This window comes from Phycodurus eques, chromosome 22 (assembly GCF_024500275.1).
Source record: "Phycodurus eques isolate BA_2022a chromosome 22, UOR_Pequ_1.1, whole genome shotgun sequence".
Taxonomy (NCBI): domain Eukaryota; kingdom Metazoa; phylum Chordata; class Actinopteri; order Syngnathiformes; family Syngnathidae; genus Phycodurus; species Phycodurus eques.
Window position 1 is genome coordinate 4,513,209 of NC_084546.1, and position 18,900 is coordinate 4,532,108.

General features: G+C 46.0%; 2 protein-coding genes across 2 annotated transcripts in view; both read left to right on the forward strand.

The window, feature by feature from the left end:
• The window catches only part of wnt5b (wingless-type MMTV integration site family, member 5b), a 44,152-nt gene extending 37,955 nt beyond the window's left edge, over positions 1–6,197 (forward strand). Inside the window, exons 5-7 of the mRNA XM_061667648.1 lie at positions 301–593; positions 4,086–4,244; positions 4,310–6,197. Of these exons, the coding sequence (XP_061523632.1) occupies positions 301–593; positions 4,086–4,244; positions 4,310–4,609 (752 nt within the window). The 3' untranslated portion in view covers positions 4,610–6,197. The remainder of the gene's footprint in view (positions 1–300; positions 594–4,085; positions 4,245–4,309) is intronic.
• Positions 6,198–11,354: 5,157 nt separating this feature from the next.
• LOC133397493 (adiponectin receptor protein 2-like) lies at positions 11,355–18,365 on the forward strand. The gene is made up of 8 exons (XM_061668456.1): positions 11,355–11,361; positions 11,824–12,077; positions 15,364–15,531; positions 15,610–15,781; positions 15,949–16,135; positions 16,556–16,743; positions 16,814–17,007; positions 17,083–18,365. Exons 1-8 carry the CDS (start codon positions 11,355–11,357, stop codon positions 17,209–17,211), a joined length of 1,299 nt encoding a protein of 432 aa, XP_061524440.1. The 3' UTR covers positions 17,212–18,365.
• The last annotated feature ends 535 nt before the right edge of the window (positions 18,366–18,900 follow it).

Consider the following 18,900-nt stretch of genomic DNA (forward strand, 5'->3'; position numbering starts at 1 on the left):
TGCAGCTTACAGAGGAGCTAGGTCCGTCTCAATGTACAGTATATTCTCAAGTCTGTATTATATCACCCGTGCTTCCCCTGGCGCGCGTGAACTCGAAGGGTATCCCCCCCAACCCCCCCGTGACTGTTCTTGAACTTAACCAGAGTTTGCACCTCCAACACACTATTGTCTATTGTTGACTTGTGCAGGGTGTGAGGTAGCTGCCTGTTTCCTGTCAACACACACACACACACACACACACGCACGCACGACAGCACAGGTTTAATGTTAAACCTAATGTTCTCGCTGGCACTCCTCCAGGCTCCAGGGAAACGGCCTTCACCTACGCCATCAGCGCCGCCGGCGTGGTCAACGCCATCAGCCGGGCGTGCCGCGAGGGCGAGCTGTCCACGTGCGGCTGCAGCCGGGCGGGGCGGCCCCGGGACCTGCCCCGCGACTGGCTGTGGGGCGGCTGCGGCGACAACGTGCACTACGGCTACCGCTTCGCCCGCGAGTTCGTGGACGCCCGGGAGCGCGAGAAGAACTTCCCCCGCGGCTCGGCCGAGCACTCGCGCACTCTGATGAACCTGCAGAACAACGAAGCGGGACGACAGGTACTGAAAAATGACATTTCCCGCAATTTAGTCACACGTGGCGCTCAAGTTTAGACATCTGGAGTGTCCTCTCCTTCTCAGTCAGGAATGTGTGGGTGAGTCAAGGTGGCCCCCGACCGCCTGACCTGGCGGCATTTTGTGTGTGTGTGTGTGTGTGTGTTTGTCAAGGTTATTTATTGGGAAGGTCCAAATGGTTCGAACTGCTAACGCCCTTGGAGTCTGGCTAGGTCACCCGGTCAATGTGCATTCCAGCAGGGTAGCTAACACACATACTAGATAAGAGATAGACCGATATGCTTGTTTTTTCAGGGACGATACCGATTATTAGTAGTCAAGGAGGCCGATATTCATTTGCAGTAAAAGGGAAAATATTGGCGTCAATGTTAAATAATACACACTCTGGGACTTTGTTTAAATGCTTATAAGCATATATGCCTTTCAGATTTGCAACATATTCAAGTTTTTTTTTTTTTTTTTTTTTTAAATCTTAGACTGGAGACATCAAGGAGCTCCCACGCTAAGCAGCATGTCTTAGAAAGTGAAATGAAAACTTAAAACAAATAGCTCCCTGAGTTTTTCTTTTTTTTTGGGACTGTAAATAAAGTTGTCTCAAAGTTATATATAACTGAAATATTAATCTTTCACTCATCTTTGTTTTATGTTCAAACAAAAACCAAATGTGCTGGGAGTTCCCATGGTCAGCAGCATCTCTTCAAAAGGAAAAAAAAAAAAAAAAAAGAAGACAATTGAAATAGTTCCCTGGTCTCTTATCAGTCGTAGGATTTTTTTTTTTAAAAAAGGCCGATGCTGATATCCGTCAAAATGCCGAATATCGGCATTAATAATCGATAATCACCTATCACTAACACGATTGCAGCAAGACAATATGTTGTCCACTTTTGTTAGCATGGAGACATTGATGAGAATATTTGACTCATTTTCAAGGTTTTCAAGGTACAATGAGAGTTGTTTGAGAAGGCCCTAAAAGGAACCTTTCACCTTTGATTAGGCTCCACATCCACCGACACACACACAGCCTCGTAAAAGGTCCATTTGCCGGTTTCTGTTGGACGGAGCAGGAGGAGAATGTGTTTGTCCAAGCTGTTTACAAGACAAGAGGCCCGAGTGCGTTTAATGCGTGCACGTGTCCCCTCACTTTTGATTTGTGCGAGAGACAGTGAGCCTGGTCTTGTGTGTGTGTGTGTGTGTGTGTGGCTGACGTCAAGGGTCAGGGCCTGGCGAGCTCGCGTTTCTGCCGCGAGGGTCCCACTGGGGCTGGAAGAAAGTGTCGGAGAGATGCTGTACACACACGCACACGTTTTCCTCTTGCATTGTTTCCTGTCCATTCGAATGGAAGAGAGATGAAACACAGGAGAGGGGGGGGCGGGTGGGGGAAAGGCGAGGAAGACTCGCTTTTTTTTCTTTGGGCCGACACAGTGGTTTGTCCTGAGCGGTATTTGTCCCGCTCGGTTGAACAAGGCAAACCACGGCGCTTTTGTGTGGAGGTGACAGGGGCGTGCCGCTATCAGTGTGTCTGAGCGTTTAGCTTCATTTGACTTGTGCACAAAGGCAGACAACGTGTGTGTGTGTATGTGTGTGTGTGTGTGTGTGTGCGCGCGTGTGTTTGTGTGTGCGTGTGTTACAAGCATCTGCAGACAGAGACGCAGGGTGAGCGATGGACCTCCGTCACACTCCCCCGACTCTCAAAGACTCGCACACACACAGACCGGGGCTCACTGTCTCTGTTTGACACAAATCAAATGAGGCAACACTTGTCTCACACACACACACACACACACACACACACACACTGCAATGTACATTCTCAGCCTAAACTCCCAAAACCTCCCCTGAGAACACATTTGTCTTTCATCGCCAGGATTTTTTTGTAGCAAACTCAAACAATGACGCCCGCTATCGCTAAAAGACGAGCGCTTCATCTTTGTCTGAGTGAGGAAAAAAGAGGAAAAACTAAATAGTCGTAAACAAAAAAAATAATAAAAGTCATTATGTTTGATGCGTGCAAGTGAATCAATTTTGCAAGCAGAGCGGATAAATCCCCCTTTTTCCCTCTGAGACACTTTGAAGCGTGACAATGTAGAAAATCCATAATAGATTTGAAGCTCAACTTGTTGCAATAAGTTACATTAAAGTGGTTTCCTCAAAGTGAACAGGGGTGACCGGCAGTCCTCAGGTTTGATTCCTCTGGTCGAACCTGTGCAATTGCGACACGCAGTTATCTGCACAGCTATGCCTACACCTCGAACACCTCCCATTCCTTCAGAGAAGCCGCTCGCATGGTTGCTTTAGAGCGCCTCGTTGTCAGCCGTGCACGTGCACGCAACTGTCCTTCCATCAACTACTTACATTAACATAGCACCACCGTAAGTTTAGGAAGTCAAAACAAGGAGGGACGTATACTGTTTCGTCCCTACACACACACACGCACGGCTCCTGACCTATTGTTCCTGACAAGACCGTGTCTCCATCATGGATGACTGACCGTGTCAGTGAGCCCAGCAGGCGTGTCCCACCAAAGAGCACAGTGTGATGCTTATAACACACACAGCATGAGCTCGTATATGGGGGTGGGGGGGGGGGGGGGGGGAGATAACAACTAAGCATACCTGACATCATGTTTTTGGAAAAACATGGAGCGACTTATAGTGTCATGTCCAAAGAAGATCTGTATTTTTAATAATACACCTTGGAAACAAACACACATTGTCTCACCTCCATTGAAGTCAACATATAAAACAACAGGCCTGACAAAATGTCATTGTTTGTCCAAAAGCGGGGTCAGAGAGGTTGGATGGCGGGATTGCAGGGTGGCGAGTGCTATACCTGCTGGGTAGGAAAGAAGAGGGGGCAACAGGAGCGGGATTGCAGAGGGGGTGGGGGTGGGGTCAGGGTTCAGAGGTTAACAGAGGGGAAAAGGTAATTGGGATCAGGCAACCCGAGGAGAGGACAGGCAGTGATGTGAGTCCCGTATAAAGAACACAGAGAGTTTTATGTGTGCGGCAAACGCAAAAAAGAACACAAAGCATGATGAGTGATCTCCTTGGTATGATGCGTGTGTGCCTTTCAGGGGTGCACCGGGGGGTTAATGCAAGAGGTCTGGTCAGACTCGCCCCTAAAGTCCACTGCAGATAGCACCATAAATCTCCTTGTATTTCCTGTTCTGTATTTTCTTTCTTTTGGTGCATGTAACCCTGCGCACAAGATGCTTAGGTAAGACTCTGACAAAACTTTCTATTAGAAGGCAAAATGAAAGTGGGTTCAAATTCTTCTTAGGTCCCCATAAAGGCTTGGGCCAGCACTGTTAACACACAAAGAGATTGGCGTTTACATGAGTTGGAACAGTGTAGTTACAAACTGGCTCCACAAGAGGGCAGTATTGTGGCATCCAACACAACAGAAACTTTTTTTTTCTCACTTATTTTTTTTTAGCTTAGAATATGAGAATGTATGTGATCTGACTGAATCTTCTAGGCGGTGTACAACCTCGCCAACGTGGCCTGCAAGTGTCATGGCGTGTCGGGTTCGTGCAGTCTGAAGACGTGCTGGCTCCAGCTGGCCGATTTCCGGCGCGTGGGCGAGTTCCTTAAGGAGAAGTACGACAGCGCCGCGGCCATGCGCATCGGACGCAAGGTAACCAGACCAGCAGTGGTCTAAAAAAAAAAAAACAGAAATTCATCTGTCTTTGTCCAATTCAGGGCAAACTGGAGCAGGTGGACAAGCGCTTCAACCCCCCCACCCCGGAGGACCTGGTCTACATAGACCCCAGCCCGGACTACTGCCTCCACAACGAGACCACGGGCTCGCTGGGCACCCAGGGCCGCCTGTGCAACAAGACGTCGGAGGGCATGGACGGCTGCGAGCTGATGTGCTGCGGCCGGGGCTACGACCAGTTCAAGACGTACAAGCATGAGCGCTGCCACTGCAAGTTCCACTGGTGCTGCTACGTCAAGTGCAAGCGCTGCACCACGCTGGTCGATCAGTTCGTCTGCAAATAACAACGCGGGAGGAGCAAGCGGTTCAGGGTTTGGTTCAGGGTCTTTCATTTGGAGTCAACCGGCAGATGTGCTCACAACTCGGTCATCGCAACATCCCGTCCTGCTTTCCTGACCCAAACCCTGACGGCCGACTGAAGGAGAAGAATTAAGCAGGCGGAACAACTGGATCCTGAAAACAAGGAACACACATGACTCCAATGGAAAAAAAAAAATACAGCTAAATAATAGAGACTATTTAAAAGTGACTCTCTCTCTCTCTCTCTCACACACACACACACACACACACACACACACGTGCACACACACTTTGGATCATCATCCCCTTTGATTCTGGCCTGCGGGAGTGAATGTGCTGACGCGCGTTCCCGATATTGCGAGACCGAGGAATCGCTTGTGAAGGATTGGAGGGGAGTCGTTCTTCAAGGCACAGTTAGGCGTAGAAATACTATTACAAAAAAGAGACACTTCATTAAACAGTCCATTTGTCTCTGTGTTACTCGCACAATTCCCGGCGTGCTCGCCGCTCCCGCGACCCGACGAGTGAGCGAGCGACAGCGGCTAATGAGGCTCGCCCGGTTGCGGCCGTCTTGCCACGGCCGGGCGTGACCTTCGCCGGAGAGAGAGGCGCCAAAGGGCTAAAAAAGCTCCATTAGCGAGATTGATGAAGCCGCGCCGAGAGACGCTCTCGTCGACGCTCTCCTGGACGCTCTCCTCCACGCCCGCGAATGCAAAATGAACAGTCAATCCGAGCTTGACCCGGATGTCTTCCGTTGGGCCCTTCGCCATCTTGTTTCCAAAATAGATCGTGCTTGCCTGTGGCGGAAAGGAATTGCTAGAAAATAATTCAGTCCGGTCAATTGATGACAAAAGACTGGAGAAATTAATGTGTGTGACAAAAAAAAAAAAAAAAAAAAAGACAGAACAGAACGGACTGCAATTTATTATGAGCTACTTTAAAAGAAAATTAGATCATAAGAGAAAGTATATATTTTATTACTGTTTTCATTTCCTGTTTTGTATGTTTTATACATATTCTTTTGATAAACCAGTCTTTGGACAACGACGCCTTGTTTCTTGTTCTGCCAGTCATTGTTTAAAATGTAACAAGGTGCTCTGAATCACCAGGACTCCTCAAACATATTTGCTCATGTTATTCACCCCATATATGGCAAGAGCAGATTTACCGGTACGACGAACCACTCCGGCCAAAAACCTTAAATAATGGCGCACGTCTGAGCGTACCTGTGCGATGACCTCACTATTAATCCCATTACTTTTGGCTTCTGGCCACTAATTGGATTGTACGCACCACGGCATGTCTTTCTTTTCATGTGTTGTTCTCGCTAAGCGGCCACACCGCCGTCCCTGAATGAGACGTTTGATTTCGGGACACTGTTGGTATTCTGTGTTGAAGTATGTGTGGCAAAAGTGTTTGCCACGTGCTCAAGCAAGTGACGCTTCCCTCCGGTACAAGATTAGACAAGTGAAAGTGCCTAATCTGTCTCAGTTGACTGCCATCTGCTTTGGTGACGCCACAAATTCTATTCAGGTCTCCCATGAAACATTTACCGACTCTTCTTGTCTCTTATCTGGGTTAAATGCATCCAAAATAATCACTATTGGCTTGGCACTGAGGCAATGCAAATTTGACATCTCCCGTGCATTCCTTATTTCAGATTCCCATCCATATGATTATCTTCATGCAAATGGGCTCATGTGTGAAGCTTAACCATTTGCATTTTTTTCCCGGTAAGGTCTACTTTTTGTTCAACACGTCTCGCGTAGATGTGTAAGGTGAACTTGAAATTGAAAGGTTAATTCCCACGTCCACGCCACTTCTTATCCTAATTGTAGCCGTTAACGCTGTCATGTTTCTCGCTCCCTCGCACACTAATCGTTCGGATTCGGCGCACAGGGCTTCTCAACGGCCATGTTGTGTTTAAGTGGAACCTCCACATATATAGCGCAAAAGATCATGTCTATTATTTCTGACCTTTGTTTTTGTTTTGTTTGTTTTTTGGGTTTTTTGTTACCCGATCAGCATCTTTAGGCAGAAGCACTGTTCAAGGTTGAGCTCACTGGAGCTGCTAAATGAATGTTAAGCACCATCACTACCAATTACATCTATTAATGAAGCTGTCGTGTGGGCAGCCGCCATGAAAGTGAATTAAAAGTGAGCACAGACGCCGGTTCTAAAGCAGTTGCAGGCCTAATATGGTGTCAAGTACTAATAGCAAGTAAAGCGTGCGACAGTAAGAGTGGACGAAGGCATCGTCCACTCTTATACTGTATCTATTTAGCAAGGTTTTAAAGAACATGAACACTTTTGGGACTGCGTGTGTTAATTATTCACACAATCTCTTCACCATCCATCCAGCCAAGGCCTGCGTTGTATATTTATTTATCATCCGGTCGGTACGGTTCAAACGGATTAGCTAAATGGTCACATTCCCCCAACTAGTCCACATTCATACACACAAAGAAGTATTTCAGCTGTGGGATTAGCTCTGGTGCAATCAGAAATGTTTGTTACACAAACAAATGAAGGTCAAGAAAAGTGTCGTTATAACAATGTTAAAATAGGACACTTGAGATTAGATATGTGATGCATGCTGTGATAACTGGGTTTTATCTACTCAAGAATATTAAACTAGTATTTCTGTTGCAAATGTGGTTTAACTTGTTTGGTGTTGGACGAGATTAACCAGCCTGGCGAAACTAAATCAGTCGACACACTCATCACCCAAAAATAGTTTATGCGCAACAATGCAATTCACAGTCAAGCAGCACAGCTTGCCCTGTGAAGTCTGGGTGGGGACGCCTATGGATGCGCGTCTAATTGGAAAGCCACTGGACACCTAATCGACACAATAAACAACATTTTGTAACATAGCCGAACACTTTCTCTATCGTTTGCCCTCATTGGGGGTTGTGGGCGAGCTGGAGCCTATGTCAGCCGACTTCCGCCGAGAGGTGGTCACCTGTCAATCGAAGTTATTTAGATAATTTTGAGTCTTCAATCAGCCGAGCATGCATGGGAATGTGAAAACCACACAAGAAGGCCACAGATGAAATTTGAACCCAAAACCGGTGAGGCAGATGTATTAACCACTCACACACCGTGTTGCCCTATAGTCTGAACTTTCAAGTGTGCCAATGACATGTACTTTTTAATGTTTCATTGGATTTGAGGGGGATGTTTACATCCATTTTTGTCATTGTGCTAACTAAGAGGCTTTAAAAAAAATTTAATTAGCAGTAACATTTATGAGAATTAGCCAGCTATTATCGAATAAGTCAATAGAATTCACATTTTCATGTACTTTTATGTTGTTTGCTTCAATTTTGTCGTTAGTGTGCTAAACTAGTGGCTTAAAAATTGTAATTACAGTCGCTCATCTGGAAGGTTGATAGATGCATTTTTTTCAGCATAAAGTGAGTTAAAAGAATGAAAAGGATGAGGATTCAAAAAATACAATTAATTTACAATGGAGCGCCAGCTGTCATCTAATAACTGAATAAAATGTTTTCATGTAAAACGTTTATTCTTTTTTTCCCCCACCTCAAATTTTCATTTTCAAAGTTGCACTTCTGTTTTCTCCATAAGTTTCACGAGCGATTCAGTGAATGAAAACGACAAAAAACAATTGAGTCATTTTCTCTTCCGGGTGGACAACGATTGGTCCGCTCTACTGAGACTACCCTCCACGTGATTGGCTACCTGCCTCTCGTGAGGGTGACGTCACACGTTTACACCCCCCCCCCGGCGCAGCAGACGTCTCCGAGTGCTGTCTGTCGTAAGAGAACAACAGAGAGTGAAGCAGAGCGGATCCACGGTTACAACTCTCTGACGAACTGCCATCACACAACGGAGATTCCCTTCAACACGCCGTCGAGGTGAACACAATTACAACTCTGTGTTTTGACGATGTCGCGTTGTGTATTGTTTCGGACACTTTAGCTCGTTTTGGTACTTTACGAGTGCTAGCTGTTAGCACAGCGTCGGGAGATTAGAGAGGGTGTGGGGAAAAAAATCATTATTTTCTTGCTTTTATTTATTTTTCCACCCCACGTTTTGGTCCGTCCGTGCGGTCTTAATATAGACGTTTAACCAGAGGAGGCTGTCAGAAGAAACACGAGGGTAGTTGAGGAGTTTGTTGTGGTTTCTCTTGTTAGCGAACTAGCTGTGCTGGCTAGCTCGGTGTAAACAAACCTGCGGGCTGCCCCTCGCTGTGCCTGTCTTGTTTGCTTTTATTCTTCTCCTTTAACTCCCCGATGCTGTCACACACACACACACACACACACGTCAAACATGGCATGTTTTGACGTGGCGTGACGTCAGGCTCCTGTGTGTGCTGCGAAAAGTGCAGCGCGGGAGTGTGTCTGGAGTTTTGGGCTTCTCTTTGTCTCCCTTGTGTCTGCTGTGACTGTTTGTACACTTTCAGAGGAAAGGTGAGCCTCCTTTTTTTTTTTTTTGCATTCCTTGTATCGTTTGTTTAACTGAGACTGAGTGTTGATCACAACATATCAGAGCAACCCCCCCAACCATGCACTCCAGTGGCTGTGAGCAGTACAGAGACAATTCAAATCCATGCAAGTTACAGTACTGTTTTAGGCATTTGCAGTGTAGCTGTTTTATTTCTTGTACCGGCTTGCAGCAGTCAACGTCTGCTCTATGTATACGCCAAGCATGAAGTCATGCTGTCAATATTTAATAACCTGGCCAGCCGATAGCCCTTTTGTCTCGAACGTTTGTCACAAACACACCCAACTTGTCTTGTCTCACATGAGATTAGCACATGGATATTTCATGGCGTGTTCAAACAGATTTTGCATTTTTTTAATCTCCCTTCAGGGGATTGGCAGTCTCATTTTTGTCGTTGTTTTTGGGACGCAGTTGAATGAATGCTCTCCTGTCAATGTGTCACGACGGATGAATTACAATTGGCTGTGCTTTTCAGTGGATTGGATGGAGTTACAGAAAAAAATACATTCACAACTCTCTGGGCAAGTCTCACCCTGCTATGCATACATAACAGGGTGGAAGCACAACCAGGGAAAGAAATGCTGCTAAACTTGGCTTTGAGAACTGTCATTACTGGGGAAGAAAATGACCCACAGAAGTCTTTTAAGACGTTACAAGTTCAACCACAGCATCAAACATCTCTCCAAAACTCAAATTTTCTTCCTTTCACAACCCCAATATGTGCACAAAAGTCCATTGTAATGCTCAAGGGAAAAGCGGCAGCACTTATTTTTTTCTGTAATTGTAATGAGAGGGAATTGGTGGTGTCAGCTGAAGCCACGCTCAGATGTGTTAGTGTTTCATGTTGTAAAAAAGACAGCGCAGATATCTTAATATAGAACGTAGCTTTAGGCTCCCTTGTCATCAGAGCACACTATTTTTATCACCATGTGACCACTGACCACCTTTGAATTCCAACCCAGTGGCTCAGGAGAGGGGGGGAGGGGAGACATCTCGTCAGAGACGTGCCAGCACGCTGACCTTGTTGCCACGCTTGTGGCAGATTATTCTAGGACGCAACTTCTTGGAGAAAGTGCTCTTTCATAGTAATTGTGGCTGAGATGACTTGTTCATCTCCAGAAACTCAATGTCAGACTCTAAATTGCAGTGGATGATCATAATAAATGATCAGTGTTTACTTGGGCGCTAAAAGATCGGCTGTATTTATTAGAACTGTAGTTCTCAAACATTTGTCCTCCGAAAAAAACACTTCAGGTACCACCATAGTGACCAACATTAAAATACAGTCGCATAGTAGCCCATAGTGTTCATAATAACAAGACATCGCCACTCCCAGTTGAAGTTTACTGTCAAACTAAACATCAAACAAAGAGAATTCAACTTTGTGTATTGCACTGCTTCAAGCGTTATAGCACTGCCACGTGTAACATTACGTGGCAGTGTTATAACGCTTGAAGCAGTGCGTCGCAAATAGACCTGCACGGTAAAAACAAAAGTCCGCCAGCTTGATGTGAACACGCAATTCAAAACGCTATAGACAAGCTAAGGAATCTAGCATCAATGTTGCAGTAGTTATAACCCTTTCGTTTCAAGCAAGCCGGAAGAAAGCGATAAGAGGAGGCCCATAACGCACAATTGGGCTTTTGCTCAGCAGCGTAAGCCCATCAATCGACCATTTTTTGTCATGTCGAGACAGTACACGAGTCGAAAATGACAGCAGGTCCAATGTTGAAAGTGCAGGATGTGTCGTGACAGGGAGCATTTTATCTCCACTATTCTATGTATCGAAGTTCACATGAGATAACAGGCCTTATTGCTGAAGCACCGCTGTGTAGACAGACTTGAAACTTGACTTCTGACTTGTCATGTTTTCATCCTCCGGTATGTTCACAGACTCGTTAGACTGCACTCGCCCTTTGCCCCACTTTTTCTTCACTTTTTTTAGCGAGAGTAAAATCTTCCTTCCCCAAATGGCCGCCCGCCGACGGTGGTGTCACCTAATGTGTGACCACCCGGGTTTCGTGATTCATGTGTTTGTCGTTCCTCAGCATGCACGCGCTATTGTTATTTTGTGTCCGAATGCTGTCATGGAACCAGAACAAAACAAAGAAATCAATCCCCCCATTGACATTACTCCTAGCTGTCCACTTTCTCTTCTGTGTTTAGCTGGCCACCATTGATTTTTATTTAAAAAATGTTTCCTCCAATGACTGACAGTTGAGTGAAGTCTTACTGAATTGTTCAGGTGTACCTAATATAATGTCCAGTACACCCTCAACGTTGCTGCTATTGATCTGTGTGTCAAATCAGTACAACAGCTTGATAGCATCAATGGCTTGAGGACAATCATGGTTATTAATGGCTTCGCTATGAAGTGTCCATTAATGAAGTTGACACTTCAACATCGCGATTTAAGTAAAAGTGCACGGCAACAAAAGTGTGTTGGTGTGCTCATACTGGATGACGTTTTATCAGCCCGGCGCAGACTGAAACCTTGACGATCTTCTCATTGTGTGCAGAGCCGCTTGTTCCTGCGCTGCACTTATCTTGGGAATTGATTTGACTTTGTCACAAGTGCCTCGTGTCTTCTGTTTCCTCAGCTAATAAGGACCCAGGACGCAAAAAGCAAAACAAAAACAATCGTTTCAGCCCTATTGAGCTTTGATTTTGAAATGTATTAAATGCGTTTCTGTCTCTTCAGCCCCATCCTGCAATTTCCCCAAGTGAGTCCCCAATCGGCGTCCAGCGCTCGCTTCAAGCTTCTGCAGGGCGGAGGTCCGGTCCGGCGTTTTCAAGCTGGACGAAGGAGAGGAGAGCTGGCCCGAGGGCCCGGCCCTCGTGCTGCGACACAGAACTTCCAGCCATGCGGAGCACACGGCAGATAGCGCGCCGGCGGGAGCTCGCGAGAAGGGCCGCGCCGCAACCACCTCAGGTTCTTCAGACGGACACCTCAGCATCCCCCAGTGCCACTCGCACAACAGGGTGAGTTGAGCCTCTTTAGCTATGATTCCGAGCTGTTGTAAGTAGCTGTTGCGCAAATGTAAGTCGTGCAGAGTGCAGTGTTGGATTCTGTGGCAGTCATGAACAGTGAATCGTGATAGGTGAGATGTTCAGCACTGGTCCGCAACTGTTCTAGGAGTAGACTTAATTCTCAATTCATGGTAGAAGATTCATCAAGGTGCCGTGCGTGTATGTTGTCCCGTGAAGTCCGACTCATCTGACACATTCGTTCTTGCGCGTGCGCTCGATGTATTCATACAAAGGCTGCCGTCCTGCCCCGCTCAGCGTAAAAAAAAGCGATCACGTTCGGAGCCATTGAGGCGAAACACAATAGCGGACACGCGCGCGTGCATTGTGCGGGGCTTGTGCGTTTGTGTGGCACCTGCCGTAACGTGACACGGACACCTGAGAGGACACCGCCCGAGGGGCCGCCGCCCGACAGAGAGCGTCCGGTTTCACGGCCCGCGAGGCGAAACCTTTGGAATTTGTTTTACCGTTGGCAGGCGCACGTGACAGCGTGTCGCATGTCACGTTGTGTTTCCGTCACACCTGACAAACAAACATAGATGCCATATAGTTTGCCGAATAGAATAATAGCCCAATAATAGTCTGCACATCCTCCCTTTTATGAGAAACTTTGTTTTAGATGATTGTTTTCATGCATTCGAGTTTCCATTTACTTCCCTCGATTGTACAAGCCGTGCACTATTGTTGTCGAGCGAAGCTTTTTCTTATTTATTTTTTTACTTTTTACTGTTTTTTGTCAAAAGCAAGAATTGAGCAGGCACAAGCTGCTTTTTATTACTTTGTATTTGAGGAACGTGTGTGCATGTGTGAGTCACATGTTGCGGGGAGCGGTGGGGGGGACTTGGAGGGGTGGGGGTTACAAGGGTGAAGCTCTTCCCTCTCGGCGCCGTGTTGTTGTGTTGCCTCGCTCTCGCCCTCCATTGGTCCACACCCACGTCACGTGACTCTTTTTCTGTTAATGCTCTCCGGAGACTGGATTTTTAACAATAGTATTATTTTTTTTTGTCGTGAGTAGACCGACAAAAAAAGCCAAGCTTGGAAAGACATACAGTAGGAAGTCTGCCATTTTGCTTTGAAATAGATATTTTGGAGTCATTTGCAACTGTCTGATTGCGACCAAATTTCAAGCAAGTACACTAGACAGATAAATAAATATACTCGTATATACTGTAAGTATTGACAGAAAAACTGCATTATCAAGTAACGTTTCGCGGCTCCACATATACTACTATCATATTTTTCTTATTGAACTCCAAACAACATGTCAAGATTGTCGAGGAAGAATGCGGATTGGGCTGGCTGCTGTAGCTGTATTCTCGTGAGCCGAATAGCATAATTGCCCGAGTCATTTATGAAATGTTGTCGGAAAACAAGAAAAAACAGACAAGTTGAACAAACAAGAAGGGTCGAGTTGCCTCCAGATTCAACTATCAGATGTGATACGACAATGATGTGACAATGCCACATCATTTACCTGCAATTCAAGAAGCTTAAAAAAACACAAGAAATCTGGCCTGCTGTCAAACACAGTCGTTAGTTTGACAGGCGTGTGGGTGCGAGCGCCTGTTGTTGAATTTGGCTGAGCACACTTGTACACACACGCACACCGGATCAGGTGCGCGCAGTTCGTCATGTTTAATGAGTCCGCAAGGAGCGGGTTTTTGAGGGTGTGTCTGTAAGCGGGGGGGATCTTTGGGGAACAAGTGCTCGGTTTAATGCATAGCACGCGCGTAGCTCTCCTTCTCCGTTTCTCGTGGGTGTTTATCTTCTGGAGTCCACCTGATTAGGCTCACCCTAAGCACTTGATGCTGAAAGTAATTAATTGATCTCACGGTGCCATCCATACTCGGGGTGAGCCTGCAAATACGCTGATAATTCTTCTTGAGCTGATCCTCTTGTATATCTCACGGGGTTAGCACAAACTAGGACTACATTTTGTGTTGGAATTTAAGATGTATTATACAAGCTGGTTAAAACACTGTTTTTGTTGCATAAGGAGGCCTCGGGAGTTGTTTATTGTCCGTAACTCAAGCAGACAATTTCACGTTGTGTAAGTCTAAAATTGACCCAAAAAAAAAACAACACGTGTTGTCCTGCGGGCCCCTGACGAACTGCAATCTGTTGAAGTACGGCTCCAGACTTGCATTGGAAATGGGTTTCCGCGAAGCAGCAAAAAAAGGAGCTGTGTTTTGCAGATGTTTTTCAGGACTGAGATGATTGCGCAACGCCACAGAGTTGACCCCCTGACCCTTTGGCAGTCATACGCAATGAGCTGATACCCGGGAAGCGCCGTGACATCACGTCCGGGGCGACAAACACCCCGTGGGCGACATTTGATTCCAGAATTTGTGCACGTGCTCGGGACACGTTGGTCAACACATTGTTTGCTCAGGATAGCGCACGGTTCCCCGAAGCCTTCATCGGGGATCCCGTTCGAAGCCCGATGGTATCTCGAGCGGATCAGCTGAGCAGTTGAGAAATGCATCAGCGGCTATGTGAACGCACACTGTGAGCCAAATTTAGCTTTAAAATAAATTTTCAAGGAATTCTGCTTGTCTTTTAAATTAAAATAATCTTTTTTGAACCGACTATTCTTCGGACGAGCCCATTGATTAATTGAGTACTCTGATAAAAAAAAAAAAAAGATTTTGCATTATTAAACACAACGTGCATGTGAATTGCAGAGAGTGTTTTTGTCCACTTGGTGTCGCCATCCTCATGTTCTACTGTAGTATTTGTGACATTTGCAACAGCAGTGACAATCTGTGGAAAATTATCCCTGTTAAGGCTTTGAAGCAGATGATATTTCATCTGTAATCGAATTATTCGATTTAGTCGATGAATCGTTGCAGCCCTGCTTTTAATGGTAGGGTTTCACTAAATCTCGGACCACGGCGAGTCGTATTGGACTGAATGAACTCTTTCCAGGGTACCCCGCATGCATGTGCGCACTCCACTTATTCACCCCGCAATGACAACTGGCACCATCTGGAGCTCGCTGTGCGCCTCCATTACACCCATGAACACGCCAGACAAAAAAAAAATAATAATAAAAATGCACGCGTGATGATGAGGCCACACAAACACAGCCAATTGACGTATCACCTTAATCGCGGCGGATTCATGTGACAAGCTCACCGACGTGCTGAGCGTGTACATGTGCCGCGGGCAAACGTGTGGCGAAAACGTCTCTCCTGAGCTGGCGAATCACCTGCGAACCTCGCGCGCTTTTGTTTTCCAGAGTCTCCCGACGTGCGACGAGGAGAGGAGAAAAAAGGAGGAAGACGCCAGAGGAGGAGAGGAGGAGGAGTGCCGAGAAGATAAGAGTAGTGACGAAGGTTTCATGGGGATGACGCCGCTGCTTCAGGCGCACCATGCCATGGAGAAGATGGAAGAGTTTGTGCACAAGGTCAACACACTTGCATTCGCGTAAATCCTGCGTTTCAGATCCGGTTTTCGTCATATTCCAGTCTGGTGTTGTCAACAGGTGTGGGAGGGCCGGTGGCGCGTCATCCCTCACGACGTGCTCCCCGATTGGCTGAAGGACAACGACTTCCTGCTGCACGGCCATAGGCCGCCCATGCCTTCGTTCCGCGCCTGCTTCAGGAGCATCTTCAGGATCCACACGGAGACGGGCAACATCTGGACACACCTGCTAGGTCGCTCATACACACGCAAAAAGTCTCAGCTCAAATGGGGATTTGCAACATTTGGTCATGGAAGGCTTACATTGGACGCTTCCACCTTAAAAAGAGATGAACTAGCTCGAAAAGTCAAATTTTGGCTTGTGTGATTCTGACTCCGTTTGCGTCCGTCTTGTCCCCAGGCTGCCTGTTTTTCTTCTGCCTGGGCCTGATGTACATGTTCCGACCCAACATGTCGTTCGTGGCGCCGGTCCAGGAGAAGGTGGCCATCGGCATGTTCTTCCTGGGCGCCATCCTCTGCCTGTCCTTCTCGTGGCTCTTCCACACCGTCTACTGCCATTCGGAGGGCGTGTCCAGGGTCTTCTCCAAGTAAGACACATCATGCAAAAGTGTATTCAATATACAGTGTTGCTCAGTTATACCGCCGTTCATCATTCCCTTTTTATAAGCAATCATTTTTATGTTCTTTAAAAAAAAAAAAAAAAAAAATAAAATACTCCACTGGCAGTTTTTTCCCCACTTATTTCAAGTAGAAAATTAGCTTGAAACTAGTGAAAATTGCCTAAAAACAAGTTATTTTTTTACATGATGAGTCAGAATCAGATGAGTTTTAACTAGAAATGAGACAAATATTCATGGTAAGATTTGGAGTTTTTTTTTTTGCAGTGTACTGCTCGCACGTGGTAATGAAGCGCCACAGTCGCCGATGAACTTTTCAGCCGGGGAGAAAAGTCAAATAAATCAACCCAATGCGCACACTCATGCACTCACAGTCAGTCACTTCAACAGGCTGGATTACAGCGGCATCGCCTTCCTGATCATGGGCTCGTTCGTGCCGTGGCTCTACTACTCCTTCTACTGCTCTCCTCAGCCGTGCATCATCTACCTTCTGGTGGTGTGCGTGCTGGGCCTGTCCGCCATCACCGTGTCCCAGTGCGACTTCTTCGCCACGCCGCAGTACCGAGGCGTCCGCGCAGGTACCGCCCGCCGCCGCATTCCCTCCTCAGAGGTGTCACGGTGTGTAATTTGACTCTGTTCTCACTTCAGGTGTGTTTGTGGGCTTGGGTCTGAGCGGCGTGGTGCCCACCCTTCACTTTGTCATCAGCGAGGGTCTCATCCGAGCCACCACCATCGGGCAGATGGGCTGGCTGCTGCTCATGGCCACGCTTTACATCACCGGAGCCTGCCTATACGCCGCTCGCATCCCGGAGAGGTTCTTCCCCGGCAAGTGCGACATCTGGGTACGTCTCACACACACACAATTCCGGCCCTTTTAAGTAGCCTCCATTGAGAGCGTCTCCCTCTGTGTGTTACAGTTCCACTCTCACCAGTTGTTCCACATCTTGGTGGTGGCGGGCGCTTTTGTTCACTTCCACGGCGTCTCCAACCTGCAGGAGTTTCGCTACACAGCCGGAGCGGGTTGCACCGACGACGGAATGCTCTAACGCACACGTGTTCACTTCCACCTAACTACAGGGAGCCGTCGATTTTTTGTAATGACGCGCACACTCACTGGCCGCCCTCCCCAGAGAACAGTGTGGCTTGTCATGTCGCAGGATGGCCTCACAGGGGGCGCCATTTCAACTGACGTTCTCCCCTCAAGCCACTTTGTGAGAGGTTCACTAAATACTAGCTGGTACCTCTGGAAAATAACCATCCATTTCCTCTTGGAGATTTTCATGATTTATATCGCAGATGAAGCATCATTTTTTTGTATTAAAAAATATTTTTGGGTGTTTGTATGAATGCTGTTTTTCTAATACAAACCTAAGAGCATTCATATTTAAAAAGAAGTACTTGAATAGCTTCCTTGATTGTGAAGGTTGCAAGGGGGCTTCTATGGGGTGTCACTTTTAAATTAAAAAAAAAAAAAAAAACTTTTTCCTTGTAAATAAGATTTATAAATTTGGGTTATAGATTTGTATAAAATATATATATTAAAAGGAACAAAAAATAAGGCTGTGCGCTGAGGTTGAGGGTGCTGCAGTGGAACTATTATTCTTATTTCATTGAATATGCAAGGAGAAGCGTTGAAAAGGTCTCCGTCACTTTTTTCCACCTGCGAACGGGAACTTTAATCACGTTTGCTGCGTGTCCAACTCTGACCTCGTCCGAATGTTTGCGCTTGAAACCAAATCTATGATGATATGAAAGAATATTTTTAATATGCAGCCATTTACATTCATCTATGTTGTCTCTTTGCTGTCAATGTTTTTTTTATTTTATTTTATTTTAATGCCTTTTAGTCAGAACCTAATAAATCAGCACATTTAAAATGCCAACATCAAAATATATCAAAACATTTGACCGAATGACTCAAATAATAAAACAAAAATCTCTACTTGTTCAAGTTTTCTATTGTTTAAATATTTGTTTTGTTCATCTATTTTTGACATCATGCTGTTAATGATTGGCAAGTGTCTTCAATATCCGCTTTACTCATGATGGATTTTATTGCGTTTACCTTCTATTAATTTATTGCATTTCGGATGGCGGCATATTGTATGTTGATGCGCACTTTGCATTGTGAGAGGAGTGTTTGCGTCAGAGACCTTTACATCTACTTTATTGTTCTAATAAAAATGCTTTGTTAATTCTATATATGGCTCTGATGTTGCCTCATTGGGAAGGGGATGCTCAGAACATCACACAAACACGAGTACTAATTGGACTTTTATTTGCCACATGAACAGACTTCAGGACTGTATTAGTATTTTACTATTATTATTGTGTTTTTTGTTTTGTTTTGTTTCTTTTCTTTCTCTGACTGTAAAGGTTTCCGTTCGATGCGGTAAAGTCAATGGAGTGAGGAGAACCCGGAACCAACATTATGGCGTCCGTTGGCCCGGACGGATTTTGTCGTCGTACACAAACCAAATCGGCCTGACTTCGGCTGCACGTTTGGACGCGAAACTTGCAAAGTTTAGCAAAAAAAAAACCTCATAAAAGCATGGCTGTTTCCCTCACTTGACGCTGGAATTGATGTTGGGGTAAGTTTTATTAAGTATTAAAATGGCTTGTTTGTGGAGGAAATGGGACTGCTGTCCAGTACAGCGTTAACTTTGTTCTCAGATGTCGTTCATTCGTTCAAACAAAACTTCATGAAAACTTTTTGGAACCGACACAATAGTCAC